Genomic DNA, 13,190 nt, shown 5'->3' on the forward strand with positions numbered 1-13,190 from the left:
GTGGGATTTGGCGTAGTTCACGAAGAATCCCAGGTCCGTGAGGAGTTGGACGGTCCTTGCCATGTGAACCACGGCGAGTTTCCTCGTCTTGGCGCGGATGAGCCAGTCGTCCAGGTAGGGGTAGACGTGGATCCCCTCGCGGCGCAGCTGCGCCGCCACCGGTGCGAGGCACTTGGTGAATACCCTGGGTGCCGACCGTAGTCCGAAGGGGAGGGCTCTGAACTGGTAATGACGCCCTTGGACCACAAACCTGAGGAATTTTCGGTGCCCCTTTAGGATGGGAATGTGGAAGTAGGCATCCTCCAAATCCAACGACGATAGGAAATCCCCTTCCTCCAGCTGGCCCAGGACGTGCTGGAGGGTGACCATCCGGAACTTCTGCGCCTTGATGAACTTGTTCAGACGTCGGAGGTCTAGGATGGGTCGCCATCCTCCCGTCTTCTTCTTCACGAGGAAGTATCTCGAGTAAACTCCGGAGCCCCGAAGCCTCTTTGGGACGATTTCGATGGCGCCCTTTCTGAGCATCGCCTTTACCTCCAGGAGAAGTTGAGGGACGTGAAGTTCTTTCCTGGCCACGGGGGGGACACGCGGGCACCTTCTTTGAAACTCGAGCGCGTGGCCCCGGGCCAGGGCGTCCAGAACCCAACGGTCGGTGGAGATGGACTCCCACACGCTGACGAAGCCCGCCAGCCGGCCTCCCACCGGGGTGCTCCGGTGGGGGCCCGACCCCACAGCCGGTTCAATCCTGCTTGGACGCGGCCTTGCCGCCTTGACCTCCTGGGCGACGACGGCGGGGTCCGCTAGACTTGCCTCGTCCTCTGTAGGCCTCTTGCGACGACGAGCGGGCCGCTTGACGGTAGGAAGCGAAACCGCCGCCGGAACCTCTGGAGGCGCCCTTGCCTCCGCTGCTCCGAAAGGGCGTCCGACGTTGCTGCAGAACTCCGAGGGCCCGGGCCGTCTCAGTATCCGCCTTGATGGCCTGAAGGGAATCGTCCATTGTCTTCCCAAACAGGTTGTTCCCGTCGAAGGGCATGTCCAGGACTCTGGTCTGGACGTCCTGCCGGAAATCCGTAGCTTTGAGCCATCCACGACGTCGAAGGCAAACGCCGTTGCCCAGCTGGCGGAACCCAGTGTCGGCGATGTCCGTCGCCACGGTGATGGCGTGGTCCGAGGCCACCTCACCTTCCTGCAGGATCTCCAGGGCCTCCGCCCTCTTGTCGTCCGGCAGAAAATCCAGCAGGGGAGCTATCTTGTACCAGAGCTCCCTGTCGTAGCGAGCCACGATAGCCAAGGCGTTGGCCGCTTTAATCGTCGTCGCTGCCGACGAGATGACTCTACGTCCCATAGCATCCAATTTCTTTCCCTCGCCGTCCGGCGGGGAAGTCCATGTGGAGGCCGCACCCCCCCCCCGCTTTCTTCCTGGCTGCCGCGGAGACGACGGAATCCGGGGTAGGCTGTGCCCGGAGGCACAGGGGGGCCGTGTCCGGGACCCGGTACTTCTTCTCGTACCGGTCTCTTCTAGCTGGCGTCGTGGAAGGGTTCTTGAGGAGGGAAAGGCCCTCATCCCAAATGTCGTCCAACAGAGGCACTGCGAGGACCGTCTTCCTCTTGGCCTCGCGCCGCTGATAAAGGAAGCCTTCCTTTTTCTTCTCCTCAGGGCAGAGTTGGAAAAGCTCGGAAGCCCTGGAGATCATGGAGTGGAAAGATCCGATCTCGTCGGGCGGAGAAGCCCTGGCGGGAGGCGACGACGGAATATCCTCGTCGTATGCCTCGTCGTCCGTACCCGTCGCTGCCGTGTCAATCCCCGTATCATCCCCTCGGGTGGACGGGGGAGAGGGCTGGACGGGGCGCGACGGTTGAAAAGGAGGTGGTGGATGGATCCTTCTTTTCTTGGTAGGGGGAACACCAGAAGGTCCCGGTTCTGGATCCCCCGACGGGAAAGGTTCTTCCGTCGGTAACGGTAGTCTCGTCCTTATCTCGGAGCATAAGGACTGTATGGCCAACAAAATGGCCGCCGAGTTGTCTTGCGGCGCTGGCAGAGGGGAATCCGACGGGCGAGCAGGGGCCCCGTCGGTATCCTCGACGATGTCGTCGTCGTCGTCGTCACCTGCGTCGGGGTCCATTCCGACGGGCTGGCCTTCTACCACGCCTAGGCCGTGGCTTAAGACCTCGATCAGCTCCTCTTCTGAGGTTGAGGCCGAATCTACGACGACGCCCTGCCCCCCCTTCTTCTTCCCCACGGGGGGTTTCACGGGGGTCCTATCGATGGGCACAAAAGAAGACTCCCTCCGAGGAGGCAGGGAGATTCTGGGCCCCGAGGTCGCCACCACTGGCGCAGCCTCCACAGGCTGAGCCAGGGCCGCCGCGACCGTTTCGATAGAGGGCTTGGTCGGATGGATCAAGGCCTTCACCACCTTAGGTGCGTTCACCGCCTTATCCTTGAGGGAGGGGGCACTGCCACGCTCCTCCTCTGCCTTAGAGCTCGACCGGGGCCTCTCCAGGAGTTTCGCCGGGTGCTCGGCCTTCCTCTTACCCGACCCAGAGCGTTGGCTCGTGGTTGATGGTGCCGGGGAGGGTGCGCCCTGCCTGGCGCCCGTAGAGCCCGACCGTTCGGCGCTCCCGGTGCCAGCGGACTCGCGGTGCTTAGCCTTATGTTGGGCCCCCGTCGCCGGGGCGCCCTCAAAGGTCTTAGAAGACCGCTCGGGTTTCTTCTTCTTCTCGCCAGACGGGCTCTTACCCTCCAGCCAGTTGGCGAGACGTTGATGGCGGTCCTTCATGGTCCGTTCCGACATGTTGCCGCAAAACGCACAGTCCTTCTCCACGTGCGTCTTGTCCTCATGAAGGCAGTAAAGGCAGAAAGAGTGTTCGTCCTCCTTAAAGACGTTCTGCAGCTGGCATCCAGGGCAGACCCTGAACAGCTTTCTGGGCGTCGAGCTTCCCTTCTCCTGGGCCATCTCCGAGACCGGGCCTGAGAAGCTTCTGGAGTCCTCCGAAGTGTAGCTCGACGAAATCTTCACCCTTGAGGGGCGCAGACGAATCCGACACGGGTCCCCGTTGATCGGATGTAGGATCGGTGGAGCTTGAGGCTCTTTTGACCGAAAGAAATCGAGTTTTTGTGAAAAAACGCGAAAAAATAGCACTAACGCTCGAGAGCAATAGCACGAGGATCCCAACACATGAACGTGCGGTAAAAATCTGAAGATGGCTGCCAGAGGCGGTGCTTAGGTAGAGGGCAGTCATTGGCTGTGGTCAGTATGACGCAGAGACCAGTGATTGGTTATTACTACGAAAGACAGATCAGAAACGAAACTGATACTGGTTTTTTCTTTACCGAGGATTCCCAGCCTGACGACGGGGAATATTCATGAGCATGTGAATCCATGCCAGACCCCATGCTGGAGAATGAGGGTTTAACATTTGCCTCTATTTCTACTACTTGTTTTGTAAATGTACATACAGATTATATTGTAGTGAACATGTTTTAGATATATTTAGCACAAACAGGAACATTATAAGCAGGGTACTATTTATAATTAATATATCATCTTTTACCAAAGTAGTACAAAGGAAAGCTTCACAAATAGTGATATCATCCATGTGTAGCTATTTACTGTTTTCAACAATGTACTCATTGTTATGAACTATTCTAAAATGCTAATATCACATATGTAGAAACGTAGGGGTGGTCTAAATATGGGCAAGTACATAGAGTGATCTTATGTCTGATGCAATTAGTTAAATAATCATTGATGTTATTAGCAATGCCATCAGTGATGTCATAGTTGATAGATTCAAGCATAAATCTGAATTAGGAAACCTACTCGATAAATGATCATAACTGAAATGCATAAAGTAGTGTGTGGTGTTCATTATGAATATTCAAAGAATGATGCCTCATAATTTGGAAGGGGGAGTGAATGACATTCTGTCAATCTCATTTTCAGGCTTCTGACCTAGCGTCCTTCCTTAACATAGGTGGAGACATGCAGCGACTAGGCAAGTAGGTATTCACATGTATTTATTATTTAAGTCAGGTGGCATAGGCTGTGCCCTTCTGTTTAACACATGTAGTGCCCCCCCCTCTCACACATGAAAGTAATTTTGTAAGTCATGAATAAAAAAACAGAAAAGGAATTACATGCAGTGCACAGAGATGTACTTTCTGTAAAAGGGCTCCATGACCGGTTAAATGATTTGCCCTATTTTAAGATGTTGACTCATGAAGCTTGAATAATGGATTCCTCCTCAGCCTTATATGGCAATTCACACACACAACCTGACAAAACTAAAACCAACAATTTAACAGACTCTGCTCAGAATATAATCTGAGGTTTTGCACGGATGACCTTGGCTGAACTCATCAATGTTTCCTGTATACCCAGAACATTTGTGGCTAGTTCATATATATGCAATATTGTACCTGTATTCCAGATCTGCTGACTTGTTCCTCTTTCTTGCTCGTCTAGTTTTGCCATGCCAACTGTCCACATCATAGCCGCTAGAAGTTCAGATAATAATGTCAGCTCAACCATTGAGGGTATTTCTAGATCATTGCAAAATATATCACATCAATATTTTGTTTTATAATTCAAAGGTTATAATTAACTTATCTGCATATATTAGACTCAATGTTACAATAAAATGTAACATGTTTATCATTTTAAATGTGCAAACATTATAAAAAACAGACATGAAATGAAGGCTATAACGGAAACAAGAAAGCACAAACAACATATACAGTACGTAGCTTGTGATCAGTATGCCAGGTTCATGGGTATGAATTTGCCAAGAGGGTCCAAGGACCCCACTCAAGCTGTGATAAGCGGCCTATCAGGACAACAACAGGCAATGGTTTCGGAGATTTGAGGGGGATCCTTGCCCCAGTTTGTCACTACATGTGGAGCCATGTATGAACATTGGTGCCTATTTCTCTGACTAGATGCTGATCAACCTCTGTCCTGGCCAGGACTCTCTAATCTTTCAGATGGTTCCCTAGAGGTATGGCGATCAGAACCAGCTATCTCGATGCGAAGGACTACAGCTACCAGAATGCTGCAGACTCTTCAGACCCCTAGAATACACCATGAATCCAAGAAGTAGCACAGTGCTGAAACAATTTACAAGGGGTGAGGAGCTTGGTGTCAGGACAGCCACCACTGGAAACCACCCGGAGGCTCACGGACCACCGGCCAGAAATCTGCTATCCAGCATCTACTCAGCCCCCTACTCAGGGTTGTTCTACTTCTGTTCCAATGGGAGCCCCCACCCCAACTTCAATGCCTTGAGAAAGACTTCGGTTGAAACGCGCGTCGGCTGTTTTTTCTACAGTTACGGTTCACCAACCTGGTACACTGTGCCCCAGGTGTTATGCTGCACTTGAAATAATAAATTATTCTGCACATACAAAATAACTTCGGACTGATTTGTGTAGTAACTGAGGGGTACCAACCCCCTTGCCAGGGCCACCAACCAACTAGGTTTTGTCAACCCACCCATCAGTCCTGAAACAAACCCCAAGGACTACAAGTACCACAATGCAATCTGGTTCAATGGACAAGACCCAACCCGGAACAGGAGGAAAGAACAAGTTCCCCTCATGAAAATGAACTATCCTCTCCATTCAGTATCCGAATGGGAGACCCAACACCTACCCCACAAACATCACACTGACTACAGGGGATCTGTGGGACAGCGGTGGAGCTAGAACTAGTAAGAGACTACAGAATAATGGGGGGACCCACGAAATCTGACTTACTATGTAGCCTGTCACTCCCCACTCCAGAGCCTTCCCCCATAATGGACACAAATGGGGGGACTGCTTTCTGGCTCAAGGAGGACAGAAAGGGGGAGGGACATCACAGGTGGCCAAACATAGGCAAGGACAGGTCCTCTCTCCACAGCTGCCGCTCCACCCACCACCCCCATGATGGACACACCAGGTGGTGGAATGTTGGTTTCTGGTTGCTCCCAGGGCTCATCGAGGCTTCATGACAGGGAGGAGGTGGGGAATCACAGGTTGCAGGCAAACACATGCACGGACAACAGATGCTGTTACTGGGGAGGGGAGATGGTTCTAAGGAAGAGATGATTACACTGGCTGTAAACACTGGCAGTGGTTTGCCTGAGTTGGGAAGTAATTTAGTTCTTAGGTGGGCAGAGTTGGCTGGGCCTTAGAGGGACAGGAATGTTTGGGCGGGAGCAGGGTTGGATTTCCACCCCATCCACCCTCCCCCACACACATCCCCATACTTATACACACAGTGCAGAGGAGGAACTCAGCACAGGTACTGTAAGGTAGGCATGGTAACGAAGTAAGACGGACACAAGTGACCACAAGTGACCACAGTTCAAGTGTGTTTTTTTGAACTTTCAAAAGGGGTTGTGGGGGTGAAAAACACCCATCTAAACCTAAATCTACAGATGGGAGCAAGCAACGGCCATCAAATAATAATAATGCAGTCCTAGTGGAGTCTTGTCAAAAGAAAAGGGCCTATACTAAAATAACCTATTGCCAATCCTTACTGCTACTTTACAAATAGTGTGGGGGAATGTTCATGAAAAAGAAAGAAGTGTTGGTCTCTCTTACCCATGTTTTCCGCACAGGGCAACGCGGTTTACTCAAGCCAAGCACACACACACTGGCTTTCTCAATACAAGTATGAGTATAAAGGTCCAATTCCAGCATCAGGGCCTGCTGTGCTCAAGTCTCTTTTCCATCAAAGCCTCTTGATTCGGAGGGCATGATGTACAAAACAAAAATAGAAAGTTGTTTCCTTCTTATAATTATATGATTTGGGATGTCTCTCCCTGGATCCCCTCAGCCGGGCTCAGGTCCCTTTATTTTAAGGTTCCAAAAATATTCCTTCTCGGATGACTCACTGTTCCCCCTGGATCTCCTTCAGCTGGGCTCAGATCCCTTTTCCACATTCAATTAGTCTCCCTCAGCCAGGCTCGGACCAATTGCAGTTCACTTTATACTTATCGAAGACTTTCGAATGTGCACAGGGTATTGCTTGACCCGTCGCATGACTACTTCGATACAAAGTTCCTTTCTTACAAGGCAGTTGTCATTCAGTTGGATACCTAACAGAGACCTTTGAATGAGCACCCATGTGGTGCCAGACCACTCTGTCAAGGCATCCGATTTGGCTTTCAGGTCGAAGAGTCCAACATGTACATATCTAATATATGGTTCTATTCTGAAACAACAATAAGGTTTGTAATGATGTATGATGTCGACCTATTGCAAATGGGCTATATGTGTAATATTGTAATGATACCAACTATCGAACAACGACCTTTAGAATTATCCAAGAATTGTTTACCTGCAAGTCTACCTGGTCCTAATCCCGCAGCAGCAACTGTGGATAAAATTCTGAATTATATCCCACCCTTGTACTCTGCTCAGTCGAATATGCCATTTGTTTGTCAGCACCCTTAAGACTTCGGGTCAGTGGATTCTGCGCTATATAAATGCTAAATAAATAAATAAATAAATAACCAAGTAGGAAATATCGATAAGAGTATCCCTCCCAACATGAGTACATTATCAGTCCTCGCCCACCCCCCCAAAAGTACCAACAGTGGTTACCAAAAGAGGCGTTGCCCAGACTGAGGCTTGTGAGTCCTATAACAATGGATTTTGGCAGCGGCTTCCACTCGCCTTCAAGGCTCACTTCATGTTTGGAACATCGATGATGTTAGCTTGCTCCTTTCATGGAACACTAGGGGACATGCTCATATATTTGAACCTGATGGTCTTATCTCAATTCTTGAACACTTATTGATTTATAGCCTTTCAGGAGACCTGGTGTAAGGACAATATTCAATTCGATGGTCGTGTTACAGTACAATCCATTGCAGAAAATGGGATGAAAGAAGGCCCAAAGGTGGGCTGATGATTAGTGTTGGATCCATATGGTCTGTGACTAAGCTAGATATGTCCACCCCTATGCGTTGGCTGCCATGTTATCATGTCAGCGAGTGTCTATAATACTATTAAATGTGCATGATCCTCCTAATATGGCAGCAACTGAGGGAAATGTCAAGGTAGTCGACCAAATACTTAAGCTACATGGACACAAATACCCTGTATGGATCGTGGGGGATCTAAATGCTCGAATTGCCATGAGCGGAAGTGAGTGTGCTGAATAATTTAGGCATAGGCCATCTCCGCTCACTAAGTGTGATACTAATAAACAGGTGATGAATGGGGAATGGTGTTGTCAAAATACAACCTTTATATCCTGAATGGACATACTAAGAGCGATGCTTCACGGGCATGCACTCGGGTAGATGGTCGCTCTGCGTCCACAATGGATTAGGTCATTGCTAATAATAGTGGACTGGAGTACATTCTTGATATGGGAATTGTCAGTCACGAGGAGAGTGACCACTTTCCCCTGTGTGCCCTACTGACTCTTCCCCGTCGATGTGAATGTCACTGTGGAACAGAACATGAATGGCCAGATCTTCAAAACTAATTTAGAGAAAGCAAATCGCTTAGCTATGAAAATGCTACCTGAATATATATTAGAGGGATGTACTAATAATAATAGTAGTCCTATAAGAATAAATACCCAGTTCAGTAATATAGTAGAAAGAATTTGTCCATCTGTGCAGGAACGGCGAGTTCATAAATGTACCACAGAAAAAACGTACAAAGCGTATCATAGCAAAGGTAATGATAAATGTATTAGTAAGGCTAAAAAATGATGCAAAATGAAATTACAGATGTCACTGTTTGTGGCCCTTGTGGTTTCTCCTCTAAGGTGGTCATTGAAAGGGTTTAATATATCAAAAAAATCTTAAAGAACCTGGCTGCGTGATCACCTGTTTAGCTGTGAGGTGGAGCGCTGGAACAAAAATGCATTGCTAGCCCAGTTGCGAAATTCCTCAGGAATATGGCAAGTGATTTGCGGCTCGAAGAAAAGGGAGTTGGGTATTATTATATATCACTGTAGGGGCGTGGACATCCCACATAAGTTCTACATTGGGATGTAAAGAAAATGTAAGTAATGGTTTCTCTCCTCCTAATAGCTTGTGTTGTAAGGCTACACAATACAGACTGGTGTTAATATTATTGCACGCCTCAACAACTCTAGGGCCGCGCGATAATCTAATATTCATTTATTCATTTATAATGCGCACCAGACCCGAGGGTAGCCGGGCGCAGCAGTACAGAAAATGCGAAGCTTGATTTACAGGGTAGGGTCATGGGATACATACACAGTAAAAATACAAAATACAATAAATCGCATGTAGGTGGCGATAGCAATAAACACACAAAGTACATGCAAAATGAATACAAAGTACAATAAGGATAGTATATATACAGGCACTAGATGGACGTTAGCACAGATGGGCAAAGTGAGAAGGCCCATAAGATTAAAGGGGAACAGGATAATGATGTGTCTATGTTAGGGTTGAGTGAGGATAAGTGGACGCCACAGGGTTAATCATTGGCAGATCTCAGCAGATTAATGTAGTTGCTTCTGAATTTCGGAAAGGACTGCTCCTCCCGTAGAGGGTTTGGCAGTGAGTTCCATAATTGGGCAGCTTGAACCTGGAAGCTGCTGCCCCCCGCCTTGGTAAGTCTGAATCTTGGAATGATGATGCTACTGGCATTTGAAGTTCTGGCAGGGCGCGTGTGGCTTCTTTTAGAGAGTTTGTTACAGAGATAGCTTGGTGTGGCATTGTTCAGGGCTTTGTGAACCAGGGACGCTACTTTTAAGTGGATTTTATTTTGGGTGGACAGCCAGTTGTTTTGACGCCTGATCTTTGAAATATGTGATCTTTTAGAGACACCAAGGGCGGCTCGTAAGGCGTTGTTTTGTAGTATTTGGATTCGGTGGGTGATGGATTTATTTGCTCCAATGTAGAGGGCATTACAATAGTCTAGCCTCGAGAGGATTAGTGCTCTCGCTAGGATAAGGCAGTTGTTGTCAGAGAGAAAGTGCTTGCCTGCTCTAATGAGCTTACATGTGTAGGCGGTGGCCGAAGCCAATGACTTCCCAAGTTTATCGAAAGAAAGGGTGGCATCCAGATAGAAGCCAAGTGTCTTCACATCTTTAGATACCTTGATGATGTTCCAATCAATTTCAAATGAGGTATAGTCCTGGCTACGTTTTTTAAGGTTAGAATGCGTCCCTAGGATGGTCAACTCTGTTTTATCATCATTCAGGCATAGACAGTGGGTTGCCATCCATGCCTGGACGGTGATATACACCCTATTTACCATGGCCAAATCCTTAATGTAATCCCCGGAAAGTGGGAGGAGAATCTGGGTATCATCTGCATTGTTAGTGTAGGTGATACCGAGATGGTCCAGATCATCAAAAAGGGGCTTGGTAAATATGTTGTAAAGAGTCGGGGAGACGCATGAGCCCTGAGGAACTCCGCACCGGATGGGGATTGGGTCCGCCGCTGCCGATGGGGAGAACACCCTCATGGGGATTGGGTCCGCCGCTGCCGATGGGGAGAACACCCTCATGGTCCTGTCGCTAAGAAAAGATTAAATCCAAGTTATGGCCTCTCTGGAGAAATGTGCGGCAGAGTCTAAATGGCTACAAAGTACCCCATTGTCCACGAGGTCAAATGCTGCCGATAGGTGCAACAGCAAAAGGAGAGCCATTTCTCCTTTATCTCTTAGTTCATCTATTTGTGCCGTTAGGTCAATGAGGGCAGTCTCTGTGCCGTGTCGGGGGTGGAATCCTGATTGGCGCTCTCCTAAGAGTTTGTGTTGTTCCAGAAAACTTTGGATTTGATTATAGGCAATCTTATCCAAAATTTTAAGCAGGAAGGGGACTGTCGTGATAGGACGGCAGTTTGTGGGTATAAGAGGGTCTAGCGTTTGCTTTTTGAGCAGTGGTAGAACCCAGGATTGTTTTAGATTGGTGGGTACCGTGCCGGACGTGAATGAGGAGTTGACAAGTTTAGCAATAAACGGGGAAAGATCCCTAGCAGCATCTTTTATAAACTGGGCAGGGCAGGAATCGCCCTGACAATTTGACAGCTTGATAAAAAACCTGCTCCAGATCTTTGGGCTACTGCCTTGCACATTTTGTTTAACGTGACAGTTTGACGGGCCGTATTCCAGAGTCATGGAAAGTAAGTCATATCCTCACTATATATAAAAAAGGAGCATGAGATAAACCCAGTACTTCAGAATGTTAGCGATGCTAGATGTGCCATCAACGATATTCGCTAGAGTTCTGCTAATAGAGCTTAATGAATGGATACTTCTTAAATCCATCCTGCCGCCAAATCAAATTAGCTTTAGAAAAAAGGCAAGTACTGTTCATAATTTAGTTCTGTTGATATCTCGGATAGAACATGCATGGAAAAGGAGAGAGTCAAGCGTCTGCTATGCCTTCATTGATTTCACAGCAGCGTTCGACTCTGTCCTGAGAAACCGATTATGGAAAAAGCTGAGTGCATGGAATATTCCATTAGGGCTTCTAAAAATGTTAATGTTACTATATTCTGACACCCCAGTTCGTATTAGACTTGACGCAAAGGGTAAATTGTCAGGCTTGATTCCAACCTGCTGCGGTGTAAAACAGGGGTGCATGGTCGCAGCAACCCTTTTAAATTTATATCTAGCTGATATGAATCAAGCATTTTCATTATCCGTGACATATCCCATCGAAGTTGGAAATGTTTTTTATAGGTTGGCTAGACTACGCCGATGACTTGGTGTTGTTGGATTACACCCCTGCAGGCTTACAGCAAATGTTATCTGCCCTTGCCGACTGTTCCAGAGAGAACGGTCTTACCATCAATATCGGCAAAAGTAAAATCATGACCTTCTCTAGAAAGAAATCTAAATCTTGTAATAAAATCTGGTTAATGAAAAGTGAGAAATTGGAACAGGTGCAGCAATATAACTATCTGGGAGTGATAATAGATGACAAACTGAGATGGGATAGTCAGTGGCATGGTAAAGGAAGATATTTACCGAAATAAAAGTTCTAAAAATGCTACCACCAAAGGTTCGAACACCAAAAGTTCAAACCTTTGTTGATAGCATAGTAAAAAAAAAATAATAAAAAAAAATACATTTGGGAGGTTGCGGGGGACACCCCCGCAGCCTTCAGTTAAAAAATAATAAGAAAAGAAAAGGACCCTGCGGTGCCGGTTCCCGATCACGGAAGTGAAAGGGAACTGGCGCTGCAGGAACCCAGCATGAAGAACAATGTAAGTGGGGTTTGTTTATGTTGGGGGTGGGGTGTGCTGAGGGGGTGGGGGTGTTATGGGTGTGTTGTGTGTGTGTGGGTGTGAGTATGTATGTGTGTGTTGGCATGAGAAAGGTGCAAACGTTTGGTAGTTTGCACCTTTCACATGTGAATGTTTTGAACGCGGTAGTTTCAGCCGCAGGCAAATCACTTGGATTCCAGTGGCATAGGATACAGAGGAAATGTAGTATTTCAGCAGTGCAATCAGCACTTTTATTGGTAGAAATAATGGTTACTCGATTAGCATTGTTTTGTTGTTGTACACATCTAAAATTCGTGTAATACTTATGTATGCCATTGAGGTCTGGGGACACAAATATATTAAAGAGATTGAGTAGTTTGAAGCCAAAATATTGCGTAAACCTTTGAGGCTGCCAAAATGCACTCCTATAGAATATTTATACCTGGAGTTCAATGTGAAATGCATTGAATACGAATTCATCAGAAGACTGGCAATGTGTTACCATAATCTCAGCAATTTAGCAAATGACACTATTGTAGTACCTTTCATTGTGGCTTTTGCTCAGTTAGAGAGATGTAAAGAAATAGGGACTTGGTTAAAATACTAATTGTCTATTGGACATGGTGGGACCGGTATGTTCAAAATACAATGTTCTCTGGGGCTTGCAACTTTAAAGGTTGGTTACGAAAGAATTTGTCAGCGCCGGGTATAAATGTAGTGTGATCGAACTAGCAACTAAATGTCATAGTTGTCCTTTTTTCCTATATTTGCAAGACCGTGCCCTGAAACCACAATACATCAATGCTTATCCTAGCCCTAAAATAGTTTGCAACTATTTGTTGATGAAGTTCAACAATAGTGAAGCATTGGAAACCAAAAGGTGTGCAGCTAGGTTTGTCGAGAGCAATGCGCATGTGCCGCTTATGCAGCAAGGAAACAGTGGAATCCCTTGAACATCTGATGATGCAATGTGAATGCCTCCTGGAATTGCA

The 13,190-nt window shown here is 47.4% G+C and overlaps 1 protein-coding gene across 1 annotated transcript in view; it reads right to left on the reverse strand.

Moving 5' to 3' along the window:
* Window positions 1–13,190, reverse strand: part of PSEN2 (presenilin 2) — a 609,714-nt gene that overhangs the window by 196,664 nt on the left and 399,860 nt on the right. Inside the window, exon 8 of the mRNA XM_069606926.1 lies at window positions 4,421–4,498. Within this exon, the coding sequence (XP_069463027.1) occupies window positions 4,421–4,498 (78 nt within the window). The remainder of the gene's footprint in view (window positions 1–4,420; window positions 4,499–13,190) is intronic.

Source organism: Ambystoma mexicanum, chromosome 4p (genome assembly GCF_040938575.1).
Source record: "Ambystoma mexicanum isolate Mex_15411 chromosome 4p, UKY_AmexF1_1, whole genome shotgun sequence".
In the NCBI taxonomy this organism is placed as follows: Eukaryota; Metazoa; Chordata; class Amphibia; order Caudata; family Ambystomatidae; genus Ambystoma; species Ambystoma mexicanum.